The sequence below is a fragment of the Mus pahari genome, chromosome X (assembly GCF_900095145.1).
Source record: "Mus pahari chromosome X, PAHARI_EIJ_v1.1, whole genome shotgun sequence".
Lineage (NCBI taxonomy): Eukaryota > Metazoa > Chordata > Mammalia > Rodentia > Muridae > Mus > Mus pahari.
Window position 1 is genome coordinate 142,945,295 of NC_034613.1, and position 23,746 is coordinate 142,969,040.

The 23,746-nt window shown below is 39.7% G+C and overlaps 1 protein-coding gene across 2 annotated transcripts in view; it reads right to left on the minus strand.

Annotated features, from left to right (window-relative positions):
• The window catches only part of Mospd2 (motile sperm domain containing 2), a 43,960-nt gene that overhangs the window by 7,789 nt on the left and 12,425 nt on the right, over positions 1 to 23,746 (minus strand). For both annotated transcript variants that reach the window (XM_021187785.1, XM_021187784.1), the window contains exons 3-12: positions 21,065 to 21,220; positions 18,610 to 18,696; positions 16,701 to 16,855; positions 13,425 to 13,485; positions 11,159 to 11,197; positions 7,759 to 7,883; positions 3,940 to 4,116; positions 3,135 to 3,247; positions 866 to 962; positions 73 to 169 (exon numbers count right to left, since the gene is read on the minus strand). In XM_021187785.1, coding sequence (XP_021043444.1) covers positions 73 to 169; positions 866 to 962; positions 3,135 to 3,247; positions 3,940 to 4,116; positions 7,759 to 7,883; positions 11,159 to 11,197; positions 13,425 to 13,485; positions 16,701 to 16,855; positions 18,610 to 18,696; positions 21,065 to 21,220 — 1,107 coding nt within the window. The remainder of the gene's footprint in view (positions 1 to 72; positions 170 to 865; positions 963 to 3,134; positions 3,248 to 3,939; positions 4,117 to 7,758; positions 7,884 to 11,158; positions 11,198 to 13,424; positions 13,486 to 16,700; positions 16,856 to 18,609; positions 18,697 to 21,064; positions 21,221 to 23,746) is intronic.

The window sequence follows — 23,746 nt, forward strand, 5'->3', positions numbered from 1 at the left end:
GGGAGAGAGAGAGAGAGAGAGAGAGAGAGAGAGAGAGAGAGAGAGAGAGAGAGAGAGAGAGAAACAGCTCACCTCCATGTGGAGAAACGACGATATCAACCGAAGCTCCGGGGTCGCAGCTGCTGTTGCTAGGCTTGACCCTGTACTTCTCTGGAGCTGTGGTTCTCACCTATTTAGAAACATAGTTACCACCTAATCACACGCTGTTTTAGGGGCAAGGCTTAGGAAAGGCTTTGACAAAAAGAGCAGCTAATAAACAAACAGACAAGGTTTGTGTAGATTGTTATTTGCCGTCACCAGAAAGATAAAAGTATCTACTTTTCAGCCCTATGGGCACTTGGCTTTGCCCCATCTCTTTGAGAAAGGTCTTTGTAGCCATTGCTGGTCCCAAGCTGGCTTATGTGGACAAGGCTGGCCTCAAACTCATACTGACACACCTGCCTCTGCCTCTCATGAACTGGGATTAAGGGCATGCACTATATCACACTTGGCCCTAGCTTTCCTCTTGTTGTATGATGCACATGTGTGTGCAGGCCAGAGGACAATCTTCATTAGATAAAACATCTAATTTACCACAACACTGAAGGATAATACAATCCAATCAAAGGTGCCTTTTCTCTCACATGTGATAAAACTTGAGTGTAGTTTCTACTGAATACTAATGTGTCACCAAATATGAAGCTTAGGAGACCAAGCTCACTATCAGCCCTTCTACTAGGAGGGAGTACAGGATGGGGGTGGGGGACAGGACACACAACAGCTGTTGATTGTTTGACTATAACTCTCTCCATTAGGAATGCCCCAAATCATCTGTCATTGACCCACCCTCATCATTTATTATGACTTCAAGATTTTCTTTTTTTACCTTAAAGGCCACAATATTTTTTGTGACATTTGTCAACACTATCAGAGTTTTCTTCTCTCCAGATTCAATGCTTCCAAAATATAATTCCTCTGCTGGGCTAGGAGGAAAATAAAGAAGGCATTTGCAGTACTCAGACTAAACAGCACTGGATCCATGAGTCTAAAACCATGTTTGGCCGGTAGTTTATGCTCACTGGTATAAAGAGACTTCCTTACAGAAGATGGTAGCCAAAACAGTTACCTAATACCATTTTATATATTAAACTTCCTGATGCTACGCATGCTAGGAAGCCCTATGGTTTTCCCTAAGGTCAGAAGAAAAATAGAAAAGGGAAAGAAGAGAATTACGAAGATGCTGAATTAATCCTACAATCAACACAATCTAAGGTGGCTCTGTTTAAACTCCTTGGGAGGTTATGGATTATTATCAAAACACAGAAGGCACCGCTGCTTCAGTGTTCCCTAATTACAAACAGATTAGCCACGAGTATCCTTTTTATACCAACAGAGAAGAACATAAGCTCAGAGAAAGATTATTAGGGATATATTTAAGTAACAGAATAATTTCTTACTACAGAATGGCTTTTCTGAGAATAGAGAAGAAAAAAATAGACATGGAAAGAAATAGTAGAGTAGTTCCAGAGGGCAGTTAAACTAGTAAAACTATTAAAGACTCGAGCTTCCAAATTTGCCATTAGTGGCTACTGGAATATCTACAACCTAAAATAAAAAGACTCAACTCAATGAAAAAATTGTGTAGTTTAATAGCATTAGCCAAACAGATCAAGTGCCTCAATACAACCAGAAGGACATCTGGGCTAGTATTTTTGCTTTAAGTGGACACACACACACACACACACACACACCCTTCCAACAGGAAGGTTTTCAGACCCTTTAGGTAGCCTAGACTAGCCTTCAAGTGTGAGCCTCTTGCCTCTTAAGACTGCTGGAATTGAAAGCTTGCACTGGTAATCCTAGCTGCAGGTATGTTTCTGTTATGTTACATTAGACATGTCATACACATCAAGGATATTCACTAATCTAGAGAAGACATGTTTAAGGATGACCTTTCCCACCTTTGGGCAAGACATTCTAAGTGTAGAATTGCTCAGTCCTTTTTGGAGCTCAAAAGAACAGGAGATATGAAGGCACAGCAATGTCAAAGATGTCAGAGCACCTCCCAGTAAACAGTAGAAATATCACAGGCAGCATTGTGAGATGACACTGGTGAGGTCCTTGTGCATGTGAAGGAGAAGCTCTGTGACACTGATCGGGGCACGGGTAGTGGAGTCATGTCTACAGTGCAATTGTGGAAGTTGTCCTACTCTAACCTGCCTTTCCGGCTTCTGTCACCATTAACCCTCAAGAGTTGCAGGTGAGGATCTATGCTTTGGATGGGTCTACTGAGAAGCATGGAACACTGACTTCCAGAGTAGCAGACAAAAAAGTACAAACATATAAACTCCAAAGGAGGAAAATGGCAAAGAAACAACATGGGAGACAAAATTTACTCAGATATATACACAGACAATGACGATACATCCCACTCCAACAGTACTCAACCCATATGTAGACAAAACAGTTTTGTCAATTAGAGACTTTCAGATTAAATTCTGTAGCAGCCTGGCTGTATTGTTGAGGGATGATATACTCCAAACATAGTTACATATAAAAAGTTTAAAGGAAAGGGACAAAAAGGCCACATTAGGTCATCACTGACTAGTGTTGCTATAGCAATACTGAACATATTAATACAGGAAATAGCTCTCGGCTTCTTTTATTTTTCAGTGTTAGGGATCAAATTCGGGGCTTCACATAATGCAGGAAAGCATTCTAACTATGAACTATATCCCCAGCTCCCTATCTGACTCCTCTGGATTAATAAATTGGAACAGAGAGAAACATGTCTCCCATTTGGGTTTAGTTAAAGCCTCATTCTTCTAGAGCAAGCTGGTCTTTCAGAAGGTCAGGTCAACAAACTCATCTCCTTGTTTTTATTTTTCCAAGCATCATTAAGATTTATTCAATATTCAATACTCCTATCCAAAGTGTGATGAGGGCTATGAGACGCACTCTGCAATAATAAAAACGATAGTTAGAAATGGTCACTAAGTCTGGAAAACAAGGCACATTGTACTCTGCACAAATTGTACTCTATTCTTAATGCCAGGGTAGAAGTTTTCTTAATCTTCTTAATCTTCTAGCATCCCAGCCTCGGTCAAGATGATCAAGATATGTTACAAGAAGGCAGTCAATTCAAACTTTGTTACCTGATGTGCAATAAGGGTCCTTTAAAAACACTCAATGGCTTTTTAAAAGTTTTCGTCTTTGAATCAACTTTTTCATTTTCATCTTTTTTGGAAGCAGACTCAGTTGGGTTACTCTATACATCAAAAAAAATAGAAACAGAAACAAGGTAGAAAGGATGAAGATGTTTTAGTTCTAGGAGCACAAATAACCATCTGGATTCAAAGCAAAACATAGTTTTTTAAAAACATGTTTAGCATGTCTGAATGACATGTTTAATGTATACTGACATGACCATGGGGAAATACTTATATGATTCCCTTATAAACAGGACAGACTTGACGGTTTCTGTTCTAAATTATAATGTACATATCAAGCAAGCTCTTGCTAAGTTTTGTGAGGAACAACAATTAACAAGTCCTTCAAAATGAAATTCAGAGGAACTGGATCTGGTGAAATTTCAAATTAATCATTTTTATTTTGAATCTTAAATACATTTTTGACAGATTCCTTCCAGATGTACTTCACCATGTTTTGTATGAAGTCACAGAGTTAGCTCTTTATAAATATATGATGCTGAAATTCAGTTCCCCTCATCCCTTCTTCATCTTTTATTTTTTTTTCCAAGAAAAATGTGGAGGCAAGGTAACTGGATTGGCTCAAGGACTCACTCACGGCAGAGCTTGGAAGACAGCACAGCACTTTCCCCCAGTGCTGGGGATTGAACCTAGGGTATCATATATACTGGGTAAGTACTGTACCAATGAGCTATGTCCCAAGCTCTAGATGACAGCTTTTGACTCCATTATACTTGGATCCAAAACTTACCTTTTCGGACAGAGCTGGTTGCTCCTCAGTAGAAACCGTTTCCAAGGTTTCCTTACCATCACCTTCTATATCTTCCTTACTTGAGGTTTCATCCTCACTGGCAATTGGCCCATTTTCACAAAGTGGTGTCTGGAAGTCATCATCTACCAGTGGTGGGTAGCTATACTTGAATGGATCCTACATGAGACAACATTATCAGTCTGCTAGTAATGTGGAGAGAAATAATTCTCTTATGGTACACTGACAACTGGATTACTTTGGCCAAGAAAATAAGCATAATTATGAAGGAAAATGGGATTCATTTCAAACTAGGAAAGGGAAAGAGCAGTAAATAAAGATTAAGCCATGTAAGAAAAAACTTGAGTTAGATCTTTAGCTTACTCCACGCAAAAAATGGTCAGATGACTAAACACATTAAGTGTACTGTGTGTATCTTGTGTGATTTTTAAACCATAAAATTGTCCATTAAAACAGAAGAGGAATGAAATGAATAAATATCTAAGTAGGGCAGACTGGTCTATACACAGGCAGTACAATAATATTGATAATTGGTTCTCTATGTGGTTCAAGGGTAGAATCATTCCCTAGCATGTTTGAGATCTTGGGTTCAATTACTAGCACAAAACAGAACAAACCCAAATCAACTAACCAAGTTTTTAAAACAAATACCCAAAACCCAAACAAAATATATATTAAAAATATGGCTCAGTGGGCATAGTGATTGTTGAGCTAGCATGAAGAGCTGAACTTAGATCCCAGGTGAAAAGCCACGTGTGGTTGGTTATACTTGCCTTTAATTCTAGTACTGGGAGGTACAGACAGGAGGACCCTAGGGGATCAAATGCCAGCCAGTTTAGCTAATCTGTAAATTCTAGATGCAGTGAGAGACCCTGTCTCAAAAAATAAGGTGTAAAGCAATACAGGAAGACATCTACTGTTGATCTGTAGCTTCCATATGCAAACACATGCACTTACAAACGTGCACACAGCCTTACACACCACACAGAATCAAACAAAAGGAAAGCCAAGTGATGACGATGTGGCTCGGTGGTAGATTGCTTACTGCTTTATCAGAGAGCAGAGTTCAGATCCCTGCACCAACATCAGGCAGCTCACAGAAAAGTGCACTCGTGACTCCAGCTCAAAGGTATTTTTTAAAATATCTTTTGGCCCCCATGGGTACCTGCACATATATGCACACAAGTACACGCATGCACGCGCGCAAACACACACACACACACACACACACACACACACACGCAATTTTAAAAAACAAAACTCATGTGGATAAACTAAACACAGGAGAGGTGAGTATGACAGCTATATGCCTATAATCTGAGTACTTTAGAGGTTGAAGATTTGGAAGTTTGAGGCGAGCTTGGGCTATAACAGACTGTGCCTCAAAAATAAAACATCAAAAGGGGAAAATTGCAACAATGGTTTGCTTTAAATACAGGTGTAATATAGTACCCAACTCAGCATACAGTTTTCCTAGGTTCAAATACAAAGTGTAAAGTTTCTGAATAAGAAAGGTTCAGACTTCAAATTAAATTTGTCCGTTCAAGTCTCTTCTAATTAATGAAAACTAACAGGGACACTGAAAGCTAATGCTGTTAATCCTTGCTTCTCTTTCAATCCAATTGTCAGGCAGGCAAAATATGCTTACAATCATTTACAGAGGTTTCATACTTTAGGAAAAGTCACTTTCACATTCATTTTTACAGGTATGTAAATTCTAGAACAACAACAACCAACCCCCCCCCCCCGAAAAAAAAACAAACCAAAGCTTAATTGAAACAAAGAATCACCATGCAGTTCAGGCTGGTCCAGAACTTTTGATTTTATTTTTGCCTCTTGAGTGCTGGGTACAGGTGCGCACTACCACACCTGGACACAATATTAAGATTTCTAAACACACCCACTCGTTTCTGACCTATGTTTTAAGAAATAAAAATCAATTAAAAAAAAAAAAACAAAAAAAAATTCTGAGGGCTGGGCAATAGCATTTGCCTAGCATGAAGCTGATTCGGGGTTTGATCCATTGAGCACAAGTTAAACCCTTCCAAACTTTGACAGCACACTCTTAAGGATACATTACATTAAAAGGATCACTGGGTACAACAGGCAGGGAAGAAAACCAAGGACACACATCAAAATCAAATTCAGTAACTTAAAGTTCATGAAACTGGAGGACTGCAGCCGTACACATGTGGAAGCTTGCACACACTGATTTAGAATGATTTCTAAAAGATGTTGTGAAGGGGAAAACAGGGAGGTACAATGCTGTACCAATACACTAACTACTTAAGAGATGAGTAGGGAGGGAAAGTGGGAAAATGAAAGGGGGGGGGAGAGAAACCTGATCTGATATTGGGTGAGGGAAAAGGACTGAAGCCCTGAGGGCCAGCAGAAAGAATGGAAACAGGCAACCTCAGGAAATAGGAGGTTGGGGGAAGCCCCCAGAATGCACCAGAGACCTGGGAGGTGAGAGACTCTCAGGTCTCAAAGGGAGGGACCTTAGATGAAATGCCCAACAGTAGGGAGAGGGAACTTATAGAGCCCACCTCCAGCAGGAAGACAGGGCATCAAGTGAGGGATGGGGTTGTCATCCCACAGTCACATCTCTGACCCATAATTGTTCCTGTCTGAAAGAATTACAGGGATGGAGATGGAGAGGAGTCTGAGGAAAAAAAGGTCCAGCCACAGGCTCAAAGTGGGATCCAGCTCAAGGGGAGACCCCAAGGCTTGACACTATTACTGAGGCTATGGAGCGCTCACAAAAAAGGGACCTAGCATGACTGCCCCCTCCCAAAGACCCAACAAGCAGCTGGAAGAGTCAGATGCAGATATTTGCACCCAACCAATGGACAGAAGCAGCTGACCTCTGTTGTTGAATTAGGGAAGGCTGAAAGAAGCTGAGGAGCAGGGTGATCCTGCAGGAGGACCAGCAGTCTCAATTAATCTGGACCTCTGAGATCTCTCAAACACTGGACCACCAAACAGGCAGCACACACCAGCTGATATGAGGCCCCCAACACACATACAGCAGAGGATTTCCAGGTCTGTGTTCATTCAGAGATGATGCACCTAACCCTCAAGAGACTGGAGGCCCCAGGGAGTTTAGAGGTCAGGTGGGGTGGGGGGTGAGGAAATCAACATGGAGACAGGGTGGGGTGGGGAGGACGTGTGGGATGTGAAACAGTGGAAGAGTGGATGGGGGTGGGGTGGATCAAATATGGAGTGTAAAAAAATAAATTAATAAAAAATGTTATTATATAAAAAAGAGATGAGTAGGAGGAAGGCTTCCATGCACTTGCCTACACCTGTCTACACATGCTAGGCACATCTCTAGAAATTAATCTATGAAATGCAACCACAGAAGGCAATAGGGTGCTTGAGACACGAGGAGGAGGAGACATTTTATGAAGAATTGTTTCTAAATATACTTTAGAATGCACACCCCCCCCACAGTTTAGAATCATATGTACACATAACCTATTCAAAAATCTAGTAAACTTTAAAATGTGAGTGGAAAATATCCACACCACTGCATCTTATTTTAGGGGTATCCTTCGGAAGAGCAGTCGGGTGCTCTTAGCCACTGAGCCATCTCACCAGCCCCACTAATCATTTTTTGCATTGATAGGGCCTACATCTCCCTGGGAAGGGGAAATTGAATCGTGATTGAGACGTATTGTATGGGAGAAGAATAAAAATTAAACAAATAAAAAGATTTGCTTTTTTCCTTTTGAGTAGATAGTACAGAATCCTAGTATTGTTCGGTGTTCTAAGGTAACAAGTTTCAATGTTGGTACTTACTGTCCCACCCATGTGGGGAGGCAGGTATTCCACACTGACATACTCCTGGATTTCATTTTTACTTGTAAACTTCAATAAGCTTACTGCTTCAGGGCCAAGCCAGCTTTTCACAATTTTGAAAGCAGCTGAGGAGAAAGAAGCGAATTACCTCACTAACATTGTCAAGCACTTTACTGTGTGCACTAACCCAGAGCTTCTGAAAGCCCTTTGAACTCGGAGCTGTTCTGCCTTTCTTCTGAGGCCAGACTCTTACCGTTCTTTAAGTCCAGTAGGTTTTGTGGTATGCATGTCAACTGCTCCATGGAGATCCAGGAAGCCTAAATTACCCTGATGTTCACTGAAAAGCTTCTCAGGGTCATGACCTGTGACCACATCCATCAGTGGCCTCAACAACTATGACTTTTAGACAATGAACTCAATGGCTCTGTGACTCAGGAAGGAACTGCATGATGTTGTGAAGAATCTTTTACGTCATGGCTCTTCTGATAAACCTTCAATATAAAATCCCTCCTCAAAGGGAAAGGCAGAAACAGGAGGAAGGGGCCCTGCTCATTATGGGTGTGAGCCAGAACCAGCTTCCTTCCTGACTCCAAACTCTGCCCCTTTCCCAGGCTGTGCAGTTTATATAACCACGAGAAAGACTCTACAAGAATAAACTGCTACTAAACGTAGCTATTTGACAGCTACAATTCTGTCCTGTGTCATGTTATTAGTTTTAGGTTTAATTAAAATATTATTTCTAATGGGACATTTTAACCTATTTTGAAAAAAAAAACCTAAAAGTATAATGCAGTAGTAAATATGCAAACGTGGCAGTAGACGTGAAAGCGGAAATCAGAATCATAAAACCCTTAAGTGTGCTTTAGAAAATCATGGTTTTTCTTTATTCTGGCTCCCTATGATTTAGGCTTCGGTTCAAGTACTATTTAAACTTTCCCTTTCAATTTAAAACAGCCTGTGACTTGACAGAATCGAAGTTATGTTATTGGAATTAAATGAAGTGTTAAGTCTGATTTTTTTTTCATGCCAGCTTTATTGAAATAATTCACAACTGTTTCTAGCTGTGGGTTACCATAAAGGCCATTTGTCAGGCCAAAGAGCTCTGCCAGATGCAGTTAAAAACATTACCCTCACCTAAAGAGAGGTCTGGCTTTTGCTTCCAGCTTCTGGGAGGAAGCCATCCTGTTTGGTAGGATTGTCTCTTTTTGTTGGCCTGGGGGCCTTGGTGTAGTAGGAACAACATGACCTCGGATTAGAATAGGACTTGGCCATGAGAGAAAAACCAAATGTGATTTAAGCTAGGGCAGTAGGCCATAGAGCACCAGTAGGGACTAGACACAGGCAAAATCACTCATGCCTACATAATGAAGCCCCAAGACAATTGCTGATAACCAAGGCATGCAGCCTTCAGTGAATTTCCTTGGTTGGCACTACTCCCTGTATGTTGGTCACATCTATGCTGAGAGTGATCAGTTTCACATTTGGAACTCCTTTCTAAATCCTTTCCTTACAACAATGGTGAGCATCAGCTGTTTTCAGTGAGCTCTAGCTAGTGATCAAACATTTGAAAGCCATTTAGGGAACTTCTTGAATTTGTTGAAGGCAGTCCTATAGATTGATCGGATCCCTTTAAAATCGACTTGTTTCAACAGTACTTTCTGTTGCTACTTTTAAAAGTTTTATCATGAGAGGGTATTAGATTTTTGGAGTGTGTGTTTATGTGTGTGTGTGTGTTTTCCTCTACTAAGATGATTCTGTAGTTTGGATTCTTCATTTTATTAATATGATATATTACACCGATTTTTTTTCTTTTTACTTTGAACCAACTTTGCATCACCGAGACAAGTCCTATTTTGTCATGGCTTATAATGCTTTTTGGTGTGTGGTGGTGGTGGTGGTGGTGGTGTGTGTGTGTGTGTGTGTTGTGCTTACATGTATATACATGTATGTAGAAGCCAGAAGACAACCTTAGGTGTCACAGCTCAATAGTTATCCACCTTGTCTTTTTGGGACAGGGTCTTGCTGTCCTAAGATCATTGATTACATTAGAATAGCTCCGGAGTTCTGCTTATCCCTTCTCGAAACCCTCATTTCTCAGTGCTGAGGGATATAAGCCTGTGTTGCTACTATGACTGGCTTCTTTGTATAGATTCTTAGGGATTAAACTCAGTCTCAAGCACTCTGCCAGCTGTAATGCTTTTTAAATTTCTTTGGCTATGGTTTGATAGTTTTGTCCTTCTGCAGTGCTAGGGGTGGAACTCAGGGCTCTACACAGGCCAAGCCAATGCTGTATCTCCAACTATAGTACACCAGACCATTGGTGCTGATGTTGGAAGGGGTTGCCACCTCCAGTTTTCCTGTTGTCTGATGTTTGGTAGCAGGATTGTATTTACTTATTACATTAAAGTTCTCCTTTGAGGCCTATTTTTAGAACTGTTTACAAAGGGTCAGAGTAAATTCTTTAACTATTTCATAGAATTTGCCAGAAAATTCATCAGGGCCTGAATGTTTTTTTGTGGGATTTAAAATTTTATTTTTATTTTTACTTTTTAAAAATCAATTAATTAATTTACTTTTGGCTATGATTTGAGTCATCTTTGGCAGTTAAGGTCTTTCTAATAATTTACCAATTTCATATAGTTTTTGAAGTTCATTGCTATAACTATTTTTTATTCCCATGAGTCAGTAGTGATCTGGGGTTTTTTTGTTTGTTTGTTTGTTTTTTATCTAACATTTTAATAATGAAAGCGTTTTGTTTGGTTAGTCTTCACCAGTATTTTTTTTTTTTTAGTCTTTACCAGTATTAAAAGGCTTGCCAATAAAGAACTTTTGAAAGCACCAAATTTCAGTTTACAGTGTTTCCCTATTGTTGGCTGCATATAACAGTGGACTTATGGAACACCAACAAAATCAATGTGAAGAAAAGAATTGCCTTTCAAATCACTTGGGAATTTTTTTTTCAATAGCCATTTCAAAAGATTCTTAGCAAAATTATGGCTGTCAAAAAGGGCCATGTGACTTCAGTGATCTGGAGTGACTTTCAGATTTCTCCCACTTTGTCTTTCAACACTTGAACCAAGAGAAAACCTAGCCAATGCAAGTTTTGTAATTCACCTCGTGTGGGAAAGAGAATGAGGGTTCTTATAATTGTTTTACCCAAGTGTTGGAATAGCTTCCTGCTGATGTTAGAAAAAGCAAGTAGAAAACCTCCCAAGCTCTGAGGAGAGAATGGCAGCCCCATCTGTTTACAAAACACCCTTCCAGTACTCTGGCTCCAGCCTTTTAAGAGTCCCCAAGGATAATATGAACATGTTCCTAAACAGTGTTTAGAAACGTAGTTGAGTTGGCCAAGTAAGACAAACGAAAATCAAAAAAGAAAAACATAATAATATATACTCACCATTCATTATCCAAGGCATATCAAAGATCACTATTTTTGCTGAAAGACAAAAAAAATTCACTTCATGTGACTTAATCCCTCAACAATAGTCTATCGGTTTGACCTGACCTAGAAAAGGAGTAGCATATGAGAAATGTAGAGCTGGTTGGTTAGGGTCTAATTCAGGAACGTGTGAGTGGGGCTGGAACTGAACCATTGGCTCACAATGGGGAGGAGTCCCACTAATGCACAGTCACTGTTCTTTGGCAAACAACCCATCCCTCTGTTCATTTACTAGTTTAACGAAGGTACAAAAGAAAATAGTTAAGGGGTCATGGGTATGATGTGCTAGATCAGTGCTGAAAGCAACTGTACTTTAAAAACAAGATTTACATGTCTAATGTATGGCTTCAGTTACACATTTCCTTGAGATTACACTGTTGACTCGTCAAACTGCTGTCCCTTCTCTCTGACTCTGAGACACAGAAATTGTTTCTTTTCTTAATTGTTAATGAACTCTAGGAAGCCAAAATTTCTGAAGTACACACAACTGTTATTTACATACAGAGCTGAGAATGTTAAGTGGTCCTATAAGCAAATGTGAGAAAGAAATCAGAAACCACAAAGGGGATTTGTGATAGCCGATTGAATCAATACGCAATTTCTCTCTTCTCCAAGATGAGAATCCCCTAGAATATTATGTAAAACTAGCACAAAGTAAAATGTACAAAAAGAACTCGGTACCAGTAAGAGGTAGCTCAATGCTTAGTATTTCTGCTTTGGAGAGGGATGTAAGTAAGGTCTAATAGTTGGAGTTCATGACAGCTTTTGAAGAACAGTAAGTTTAAGACCCCATAAAACCCAATGTCTGCAAAACCACACAATTTCGATAGAACAGAGACATCATTTGCAATTAACTGAAATGAGCGATATTTCTATGTACCATTATATGAATCCATGAATTAATGAATAGTTCTTTCAAAACAATCCTGGACATACTTTATAGATAACAAATAGTTACACTTTTTCCCCTCAGAGGCTCATCACAAACTTAAATATTTCAGTCAATAGGTGTTTTAGAAGGCTGATTGCATTTTATAAAGTAATATTATACTGTTATTAGTACTATTTCTACATGGCTTATCCTTTAGATCGTTCAATATTTCAGTTTTGTTTTGTCCATAAAAGAAGCAAGTTGATATCTTGAAGTAGTATTTCTTTAGTGTCCATTCATGGGCACCGCTTAGCAAGATTCAATGAATCAGGACATGTGCCAGATAGATAAGGAATTGTTGAATGTTCAAGTTTCTTAACCTGAATATTGTCATTTTCTTTAGCTAAAAATATTCAACAATAGCCTCTGAAGGGTTTTCAATATAAGGCTGCAAGTGGAGTTGATTCTAGACTTCTATAATGCTTTTGCTCCCCAAGAGACCATAACTGTGATATCACCAGGAATACATGCAGGTAGCTCTGTGAATTTCCCTTTATGATAGCCCTTTGCCTCTTCTGCCTTTTTGGCTTTTATCACACTGGGGCGAAATAAAATCGACTGTTTGTGTGGATTGGTCACTTACTTTCCCAATGGGTAATCTATTACATAAATCCAACAAATGAATGAGCTTCTAAGGCTTAGAAAGAGTCCATAATTTGAACTGCCATCATTAAAGGGAGAGTTAAAATTAAAAACAAACCAAACAACGCTGTGGATGTTAGTTCAGTGGTAGAACCAACACTTGCCTGGCAAGGACAAAGGCCCCGTGTTCAATCCCCAGCACCACAAGAAAACAGAACAACACGAAAACTTCTAAATACCAGAGTTAAATGTAGTACACTCTGGTTCAGTATTTTCTTACTGCTTGTTGTAAAGCAGCAATTAGTAACACACTGTACTTTATTTGCCTTACAATGTACTTTATTAGTACTGCTTATCTGCTCTTGCATGCAGCAAGTTCCATATAATAAATATAATTTTAGACAAAGATCAGTCCAAAGGGGCTCATGTTGCAAATAAATATATATAATTGCAGACAGCTGGGTGATCAGGGTTACAGGCTCTTTTGGAGTCGAGCACTTCACTCATAACAGAAACCCTGAAGGAAAACTACTTTAGAAAATTATATATCTACTGAGATAAGGATTTATGTGTCTACCTAGGAATACATTTAAAGTACTTCATCAGAACCCAGTGTTTTAGGTATGAGAGTCTATAATATAAAACTACCATTTTTGGATACCATCTACAATCTCAATATATTGTATTTTTATAAAGGAGTAAGTTACTTACAGAGGTATTTGGGGTAATACACCTTAAAGCAGTTGATGATAAATCGTACAAAGTCCATGTCCTAAAATAAATATTTAAATTTTAAGACTGTCCATATCAGACAACATTAAATTATACATTTTGAACAGCGATAAATTATTAAATGCAAGTGAGACAACTATTTTTCTTAAAAGACAAGCTAATATAAGTATCTATAGCCCTAAGGGTTATGGTTTTAGATTACTAAGCTAAGAATTGGCCTTAAAATTGAGTTGAAGAAGTCATATACTCATGGGTATTTTAAATTTTATTTGGATTACTTTAAATCAGTTATATGCTTCATACTACAAAAGCCATGGGGCATGCAATGGATATAAAAGCAATCCCCACAGAGAGACTCTAAAATTTCTATTGAACAACTAAAGAATTACTGAAAAGGATATACAGTTTATAACATAACTAACCTAAATAATATATATGTGCGCACACACAAACACACACATTATGGTATAGTATTTACTTTCTACATCTAATTTTTACCTTATACAAATCTCAATAAAATATGTTGTATTATTTTTCTATACAAGGATCCCACTGATCTGACCTGCCAATTTACTTTTTATTTAAGATGCCCTGCATTAGTTTATTGTTGTTTTTTTTAGTTTATAATCAAGAGCTGTTTATTCTATTCATTCCAATTTTTAGGCAACTGTATTAAACAGCTGCCTGGTTAGTTTTCTTGCTTCATACACAACAGGAAATGAGGCCAATAGAGATATTAGTCATGTTCCATCCCCTATATTATTACATTCATCCTGTTCAGCAGCCTTATAAACACTTCTAGTTTGAAGTGCTAAGCAGACAAGCCACAATCCAGCCCAGCTACTGAAAGGCTGGTAATTCTAGACAGGAGAGGCTATAAGTCTTTGCTGGCATATGAGTTGTAGTGCCTTTAATTGCAGTAAACTGAAAGCAATTTAACTATATTTATTCTGGGAGAAGTCCTAGAATATAGTGATACCTTTATAAATGGTCTTTATATGCAGTAGGCAAAGTTTCAAATATCTACAGTTAATTAAAAGCCAGATAAACAGACTTAAAAACTTGCTGTATAAAATACTGGTTACATAATTTAATCTGTGACTACTCTCAGATATCACTAGTCTTTATCTAGTAGTCATTACCATCATTTATTCAGATGGTTGTCCTTGTTCATAAAAAGTAATTTTGGGGGATTTCATGTCAGTGGTGTGTGTCTACACTGGGTATTACATAACACATGTTCAGGAAATAGAATTATGTACAATCTCTAAGGATGCTTTTCAGAATAGTATCCGTGTCATTTACAGTGTCCATCCTCTGATGACAAACGCAAAGTTTTTCTTTCTCGTTCAACTGCTGAGAATGCATTTTCCTAAATTATTGAAGTCCAGCTATTTGTATAAAATTAATTGATTCCATTCTTTTTAGCTAGGAAGCCAAAAGGTTACAGGCAACATGGTAGTCCAATTCTTACTAAAGCATTTTATGTCCCTTATATGCATCTTTTTTCTTTTCTTTTTTAAAATTTTTATTAGATATTTTCATTTACAGTTTAAATGCTATCCCCTTTCCTGGTTCCCCCTCCGAAACCCCCCTTCCCCTCCCCACCTCACCAACCCACCACTCCCATTCCTGACCCTGGCATTCCCCTATATTGGGGCATAGAACCTTCACAGGACCAAGGGTCTCTCCTCCCACTGATGACCACCTAGGCCATCCTCTGCTACATATTCAACTAGAAACACCACGTGTTTTCTTTGGTTGGTGGTTTAGTCCCAGGGAGCTCTGGGGGTACTGGTTCATATTGTTGTTCTTCCTATGGGGCTGCAGACTCCTTCAGCTATATGCATCTTTATAAACTGACTTTGCGAATCATGAGTGTTATATAATAAACCAAATTATCCAATAAAGATTCAGGTGCTTTATAACATTAATAAAGAATGAAATATCCAATAGTACCAATAGACTTTCTTTACAAATTAGAAATGACAACATGTGAGTCTGTTGAAAATTCATTGGATAGCTCTTGTCAATTCCCTCTCCCTATATTAGGGATCAGAAACCGTTAGCATACATTATTTGTAGTTAGAAGGTAATAAGTAGGTGACTGTGGTACCTAAAGGACAATAGAATCATAATCTAACTTTATTGAGTATAGTCTTAAGTAATTTGAGTTTAATTCATGATATAAAACATTTCACTTAATAGCCCAAAATCCACTCAATGGAAACTACATTTAAAAAACACAGGGTATTAGATTCTACACTTGATCTTAGCCAAACAGCCGAGAAGCGATGGGTATTAGATTTTTAATGTGAAAAAATATGCTGCCATCTCCCTCTCCTAAAGCTCTTTTGAATTGTTTTCTGTAACTGATTTTGCTGTTTAAATCTAAGACATCACCATTTTGGGTTACACAGCAATATAGTATAGTAATGCAGTTCTTTTCCTCTTAAAAATGTATTCTCCAATATTATTACAAGTTCTTCATAAATACTAACATATATGGCTACCAATTAGGTATAATTTACCATTTTGTCATGTTGGATATTGAGACTTTTTCTAATCTTCCATTATTTTTTCAGACATTCTCACTATGCTGTCTGGGCTATCCCTGAACTCCTTAGTTCAAATGATCTTTAGACCTCAGCTCCATGATCAGTGCTGGGGCTATATGTGTGTATGTAAAAAAGTATTGATACTGCAACTCCTAATTTAACTGTGTTTTCAAGCTGCCAAAAGTCATCTGAAGAAAACTGGTTTCCCAACCTTAACAAATAAAATAAACAAAATTTTTTTAAAAATCCAAGATACAAGTGCCCAAGTAAAACACAGAGAGTGGTCCTGGGTAAACTCACATGCGACTTCAAAACAAGGTAAAAATACAAGGTCACAGAGATCATGCATGTGCTTCTTCAATATTTAGTGAGTGTCAGTCATGGAGGTTGGTGTGGGGGGACTTTAACATGGCAAAAATAAAAGTTCAGCATTCATCACAATGACAACATACCCTGCCATCCTTCAAGTCTTACCTCTCCATGTTATACAGTAGACAGGGAATATTGCCAAATACAGAAGCAAATGTAATTCTCTGCAAATCCTATTCCATGTCTACTTCACACACAATGCAAGGGGAAAATTAATCCTTTTTCATTCTGCTAGCTTCATTTTACAACAATATTTGGTTGGCAAAAAGAAGCAAGGATGGAGGGAATGGGGACAAACAATGACTCAGAATTAATGCAGAATGCTTACTATGCTATTGAGTCCAGTTTCGGACATGTCAAACATCACTGTGATAGGCTTCCCGTTTTCTCTCTTGGCATATCGTTCCAACCAGAATGCTATGAGCTTCTTCTTGTCCATTATGGTTTTCTGGTCTTTTATGTGATACTTCACTCTGATCCAGACTTATGCAAAAAAACAGATAAAAAATAAGCATACAATTTATGGCATTTTCATATATATGAAATACACACACACACACACACACACACACACACACACACACACATTCTTTCCTTTGACATATTCCTTCAGTTATAATCCAAATTGTTTTGAATAAAAACACTTCCCCCCTCTTTAAAATACAAAACAGTTGCACTTGGTAGCTTTAAATGAAAGCAGAAGAAAGGAAAACTATTTCTCTCTCCTTTAGGAAATACACAGATTTCACATTGAGATGACATTCTCTCTGAAAAGAGACCTGCAGGTGAACAAACACGTAATAAGGGAGAAGTGCTCTTCACTATGCTCAGGAGGAAAGCCAATGCTTTGATAAATTGCTAGAAAACACATTCCTCCCAGAGAAGAGACACAGGCAGCCAGGCAGGAGGCCTGGGAGAGTGTGGTACAGGGGAGTGGACCATGCAAATGCTCCAGATGGTAGCAGCTAAGACTAAAATGGGATGGGTGGCAAGAAAAGAAGTAGAAAAGAGACAGGGAATAAAATAGCTAAATGACCCTGAAGTCCTCCCTTCCATTTGGTCTTCCCATTTCAAAGTCTAGCTTGGGCAGTGCCATAGAGGTTGGAGTGGAAGAGGTCAGGGAGGAAACCTATCTGGTCACAACCAGGGAAGGCACTGACAACAGGGGAACAGGACACGCAGGACTGAACTGTGGGAGTGGCTGCTGAAGAGAAACGGGGTCACAATGAAGCGAAATTGCAGGGAGAGCCAACACACGGTCCAGCACAGAGCAACAGGGAAGGAGCATGCGCAGAAGGTGTGAGCTGTAGATCATGATGAAGGCAGATCTCAGCCAAGAGACACCAGCTGGGCGTGTGCCAGTAGTTTGGGAATCACCTAGGATCTGCCCTGTGAATTGGGAAGTTGGCAAGGCTGATGTGTTTGAGGTGACCCCACGGGGACATTATCAGCTAGAGCAGGTTTTGGGAAACATGTTTCAGGAGCAAACCACAGAAGAAATATGAGAAAAAGAGACTAAGAAAGAAGAGGCAGAGAAATAAGAAGACTGTGCAGTGTGCTGTCAAAATACAGTGGGGTTCACACGCTAAGGAAAAAAACGAGCAGGATACCCATAAGCTCTGCTACCTTAGTGCAAATTCAACCGAGATTTGCGCAAGTGGAAGAGGGGATTAAAAAAGGCAACTGAGCAACAGGCAACTTAACGCCCACTACTACACATATTTCAGAAAAAGCTAAGAGGAGACCAGGAGAGACTTAAATGTCTGTTTTGGATATTTAGCAATGGTCAAAAGAGTCACCTTAGAAAGAAATACTAGGTGGAGCACTAGCAACAAGCAAGAAGATAATGGCTAACTAAAATGCCTATGACTGAGTAACTGCTGCTTCAGCTCCATGCCTGCCTGCCTACTACCATACTCCTGGCCATCATGGTTGTGAATGCTAATCCTCTGAAACTGTAAGTCCCTCAAAAACCTCTTCAATATATTTCCTTGGTCATGGTTTCTTAGCACAGAGATAGACAAGAAACTAAAGCACGGCATTTGTGTTCACTGCTTATTTTATAATAACGCAAACTATGCCTTGATAGTATTTGACAGGGGTAAAGATGGCCACCTATCTCCAGTTGCAGGGAATTTGTTATATATGCATATGGAAAGCTTCTGTGATTAGTAATTGAGACACAGATGTATATTTCAAGGTCTTGAAAATCTAGAGTATGAATTTTGTATACTTACATAATTTGTTACCTTCTTTGTCATAACCGTGGAGATAAATACCACCAAGTTCTAATAACCATCTTGGAATAGAGGATTCACTAAGGTCTAGAAAGTGATAAACTTTGATCAGTCATAGTAGTAATCCATGGTTCTAAAAAGAAAACTCACACTGTAAAGGAAATGTCACATAGTAGTTCTTCTCACTCAGACTTGAACAAGATACAACTTACTTAAATCTTGAATAAAATGTAACTTATGCCTGGTTCCACCTCACTGGGAGATGTACCTGAGTCCTCCAGAGACTTGAAGCCCCAGGGAGGGCAGAGGCCTGGTGGTAGGGGAGCATCCTTTCAGGAACAGGGGGAAGGAGGAATGGGATGAGGAACTTTGGGAGGGGGAGACTGGGAGCGGGGGTGGGGGTAATGGCTGGATTATAAATTAAAAAAAAAAACCTAGAAAGAGTTGCTGGCACTACAAAAGGCTACTTCCTGCTGAGAAAACAATGGGCAAAAGATTTACAGATGAGTGAAAGAGCTGGAAAGACTCTTATTTTTACTTCTGCCTCTGTAGATTCTGGGTGGGTTTCAAAAAACGACTTGACTTGTCAACACGTGTTAACACTAAGAAACTATTCAATTTAACTCTGTGCACAGTCTGGGTGTAGGCCAGTGGTAGGGTACAAGGTCAGCACACACAAGGTCCTGGATTCCATCCCCAGGTCTCCCCAAAACAAACAAAAGTCATATGAAGAAATTCACACAACCTTAGAATTTGAGGGGGAAAAATCACTGTTATATTTAGGAAGATGCCATTTTTCTGTCTCCACATCCTCTCTTGTCCTCTGCATATTCTCTGTCTCTCTGTCTCTCTGTCTCTCTGTCTCTGTCTCTGTCTCTGTCTCTCTCTCTCTCTCTCTCTCTGTGTGTGTGTGTGTGTAGATGAAGGCACTGATGTTGGCTGTCTTCCTCTATAACTCTCACCTTACTTGTGGGACAAAGTCTCCCAATGAATTCAGAGCTGGCTGACTTGAGGTGGTTATTCAATTATACTAGCTGGACAGCAAAGTGCCCCAGGACCCTATCTCCCCTCTTTCCCTGCCTAGCCCCAGCACCCAGATTACAAGTCCATGTTGCCTGGCCTCCCTAGCTTCTGAAGTGAGTGCCTGTCAGTCATGCTTGTGCAGGAAGCATTCTACCTACTGTGCAATCGCCCTACCCACAAGATGGTATTTTCCTGCCAGGCTTTATATACAGGAAACTCTAATATTTTAGAGAAGGTGAAAAATAATTCAAGGAAAACATAAAATTCTTTAGCAGGAAAATCAACAACAGACCTCACTGGTCTCTAAGGGAGGATGAGAGCCAAGGCAGCAAGGCAGCACACAGCAGGCTTGTGTTTCGTTCACCAGCACTTCCCAGGGAACTCTCCAGGTTTCTCTCCCATTCCCTCTGCCTAGCTCACATCTTGGTGTGTGTCACCAGCAACCAGCAGCATGTGCAAGAATACATATTGTTGAATTTAGTATTAGATTCTCAGCAAGCTAAACACACATCTACCCCCTAAAACTTTACTCTGAATAAAAATTTATTTTGTATATGATTTAAAAATGGCAGATGTGAATTTTTTGCTTCACTAATACATGTTCCTTTGTTTAAATTGCCTACTGTTTTTACTTTTGCCATTGTTTTACTTCTTAAGATTTTAGACATGCTCTTTCTTGTCGATTCTAGCATGAAAAATGGGGAGAAAATTAGCTCTACATTTGTTGACTATTTTGTATTTAAGGCTTTAGACCCAGTCACTCTGGAGTTCATGGTCTTCTATGACAGGCGATGCTTTATAGGGCTGGGCAGTTATACCTGCTTCTTCCTGTTAACCTTTTAGAGGGAGACAATAACGTCACCCTTCCTGCAGAGTTCTTCACGTAGCTGAAAACCACTGTAAAACTCCCTCTAAGAGTTCAAAAAACAATTTGGGTAACAAATTTCAATCTAGGAGTAGCTTCAAAAAGTTTTGAGCAGGCTGCCATGGGTACTCTTGGGGATAAACTTTCGATCTGGGGTTCCCATTCAGTTTTACAATAATCAATAAGCATAAGGTACTCTGGAGATATAGAAACATATGAGAAACAACTGGGAAAAAAACCCAGCACAGCCATGAGTTTTTCTTTTTAGGCCTGAGGTGGAAGGCTAGCTTACTGTTTGTTGTTTAATAGAATCAAACTAAACACAGACGAGGTAATCATGCTTGTAGTGACAATGTGTGACTCAGTTCCCTGTCATCTGATTTTCTTATGAGTGAGTCTCCTTCTAAGAATTTGTCCTAAACTGTCCCTTTGAAAGTGTGATTAGGCCTCTAAAGGTAATCTTCTAGTGTTTATGCTGACTGCTAAGACTGTGTACAAACGCAAACATCTAACAGTAACATTTATACAGATGCTATTGCCCTGCCAAAGTTCAGTGGACCAGCTTACCATTGACAGAGAATTCTTTCCTCCACTGAAAACTCTCGTCAAGCATCTTCAGTGTTTCATCCACAATGTTATGTCTCCAATGTAAGTAACTTTCAACCCAGTTATCGTCTTGCTGAAGCCTTTCAACATCACGTGGATCGTATTTTTCTGACTTTTCTAGGGGAAATGAGGAAAGAACATCTAAATCAGGTTAACTGCACTGGCCAAAAAAAAAAAAGTAACATATTGGCAAAGGAGAAGAAAGATCTGGAAGCCAATCCAAGCTTTTCCAAGGCACACATAGGGATGTTTTCAGGTGAAAATGCACTCGAAAGAATTGACTGGATTTCTAAGTGAGGGCAGACTAAAGTTATCGAAAGGGTACAGAATTTGAGAAAATGTCTAACTGTTATGTCCAGGATGTCTTGTAATTCTTGGAGGCTCAACTGATCTTCCTGCCTCAGTTTAAGTAGCTGGACCTACAGTCATACACTTCTTCTATACCTCGCACAGGGTATCACGTAAAAAAAAAAAAGTCAAATGGAGAACTGCCCATATCTAGAGTAAATTAGCTAATACTATGTTCCAGTGACAAAATTAACCAAGGAAGGAAGGATTTTTTTTTATTGGATTCTAACTTGTCATCCTTCATCCTCAATCGCCTAAGTCCTAGGATCACAGGTGTGCACCAATAAGACCAGCTGAGGAAGCACTGATGTTGGCTCACAGTTTCTGAGGTCTTAGTCTGTGCCAACTGTCTCTATCACTCCTCCTCCTGTGAAGACGTAGTATGCCATAGCAGAATGGTATTAGGGAAGAGAACTGCTCGTACCATGGCAGACAGGAAGCAGAGGCAGCCATCAAGGGGCCAGGGAATGGGTATACTAATTTCTTTCAGCAGGGCCCTGTCTCCTAACAGATCATTCAGCTAGTCATCAATGGATTTGTGCCCTGAGGAAGTAAGTGCTCCCATGATCCAGTCACTTCTCAACTGTCACCAGCAGGGGACCAAGCCTTCAACATACAAGGTTTTTCAGGAACTATGCATCTAAACCATAGCATGCAACATTATCACATTGTCAGATTCTGAGAGAAAATTTCCAACAATTTAGTGGAGTAATTATATTCGGTTGTAATTGTGTATCATTTTTTCATACATACGTCAAATTCTCCACTAGCCTCTATGCCAGATATTCCTCCCTATATACTACTCTCACTAGTTTACTGTGGTGAATTCTTCTTGTTTCCATGTAATCACCTTTACATACCCAAATTCTACCATTTGGCAACACTCTTTTCAGATACTCCCTCTTTACACAAACATTTCCTATGGCCAAAAGTAATTCTTCAGTGAGCAAGCAACAGAACTTCATTTAAGTGGGTTTTTTTTTCCTGTTTTGTTTTGTTCTTTGGGGGGGGCACAGAACAATTTTTATCATGAGTTAGTGTTGTAGTAAATAGTTAAATCTGAATCAGAGGTTTCTATCTCACCTTTGATCACTGAGTTCTCAGATAAAAGATGTAAAACTTAAGCCTTTAAAGCACTGGAGCTGGCAGTTGTTTCCTGTCTAAAAGAACTGCAGGGACAAAAATGGAGAAGAGACTGAAGGAAAGGAGGTCCAATGGCTGGTCCAACTTGGGATCTATCTCATGGGGGGAGGAGGTATCAAGGCCTGACACTATTACTGATGCTATAATTTGTTTACAAGACAGGAGCCTGGCATGGCTGTCCTCTGAGAGTCCCAACCAGCAGCTGACTAAGACAGACACAGATATTTACACCCAACCATTGGATTGAGGTGAGGAACCCCTATGGTTGAATTAAAGGAAAGACTGAAGAAGCTGAAGGGGAGAGCGACTCCATAGGAAGACCAACAGTCTCAACTAACTAAGACCCCAGGGAGCTACCAGATACTGAGCCACTGACCAGGCAGCATACACAGGCTGGTCTGGTCTGGTCTCAGTGGGAGAAGATGCAACTAATCCTCGGGACACTAGAGGCCCCAGGGAAGGAAGTGGACTGGCAGGGGGTGGGGGGGGGGGGGGGGGNGGAGGGAAAAGGACCCTCTTGGAGGCAAGGGGAAGGAGGAATGAGATGAGAAACTGTAGGAGGGGGGACAAAGAGGGGAGCAACAACTAGAAGGTAAACAGAATAATAATAATAAAACATAATTTAATGTGATAAAAAGCACTAGAGTTGGGCAGATATCTAACTTCTATGCTATATGTCTACTTCCCTGCCAATAACCCCAAGGTATAACTTGCCATGGACTACCTGGGATGCTCTTACTCTGTCCAACTGGCTAGCCCTCATGGCCAGTTCTCAGGTCCATTACCCCATGGTATCTTCTCTTCTTTCCATCTTCTCCCTCCTGGTCCTGCTTTAGACCCCAAGCTCAGGAACCAAAACCCCGCCTACCTCTCTTCTGCCCAGGCTGTGGGCTTCTTTATTTAACCAATAGTTTTAAAATAAGGAGCTAGGTTATATAGTACGGATCTCCTCCTCCTTGGGGAGAAGTAGACTTTGAGGGCCAGTATTTAACATTACAATACATAGTAACAGATCAAACCTCAACAAGTTTGAGTTACTGGTATGCATGCTATCTCTCCCCCAAAACACTAAAGGCTCAGAGTCTGTACATGGAAGAATTCTCCAAAGCAGATGACACAACATTTAGTGAGAGAAAGACTCTATTCTGTTTT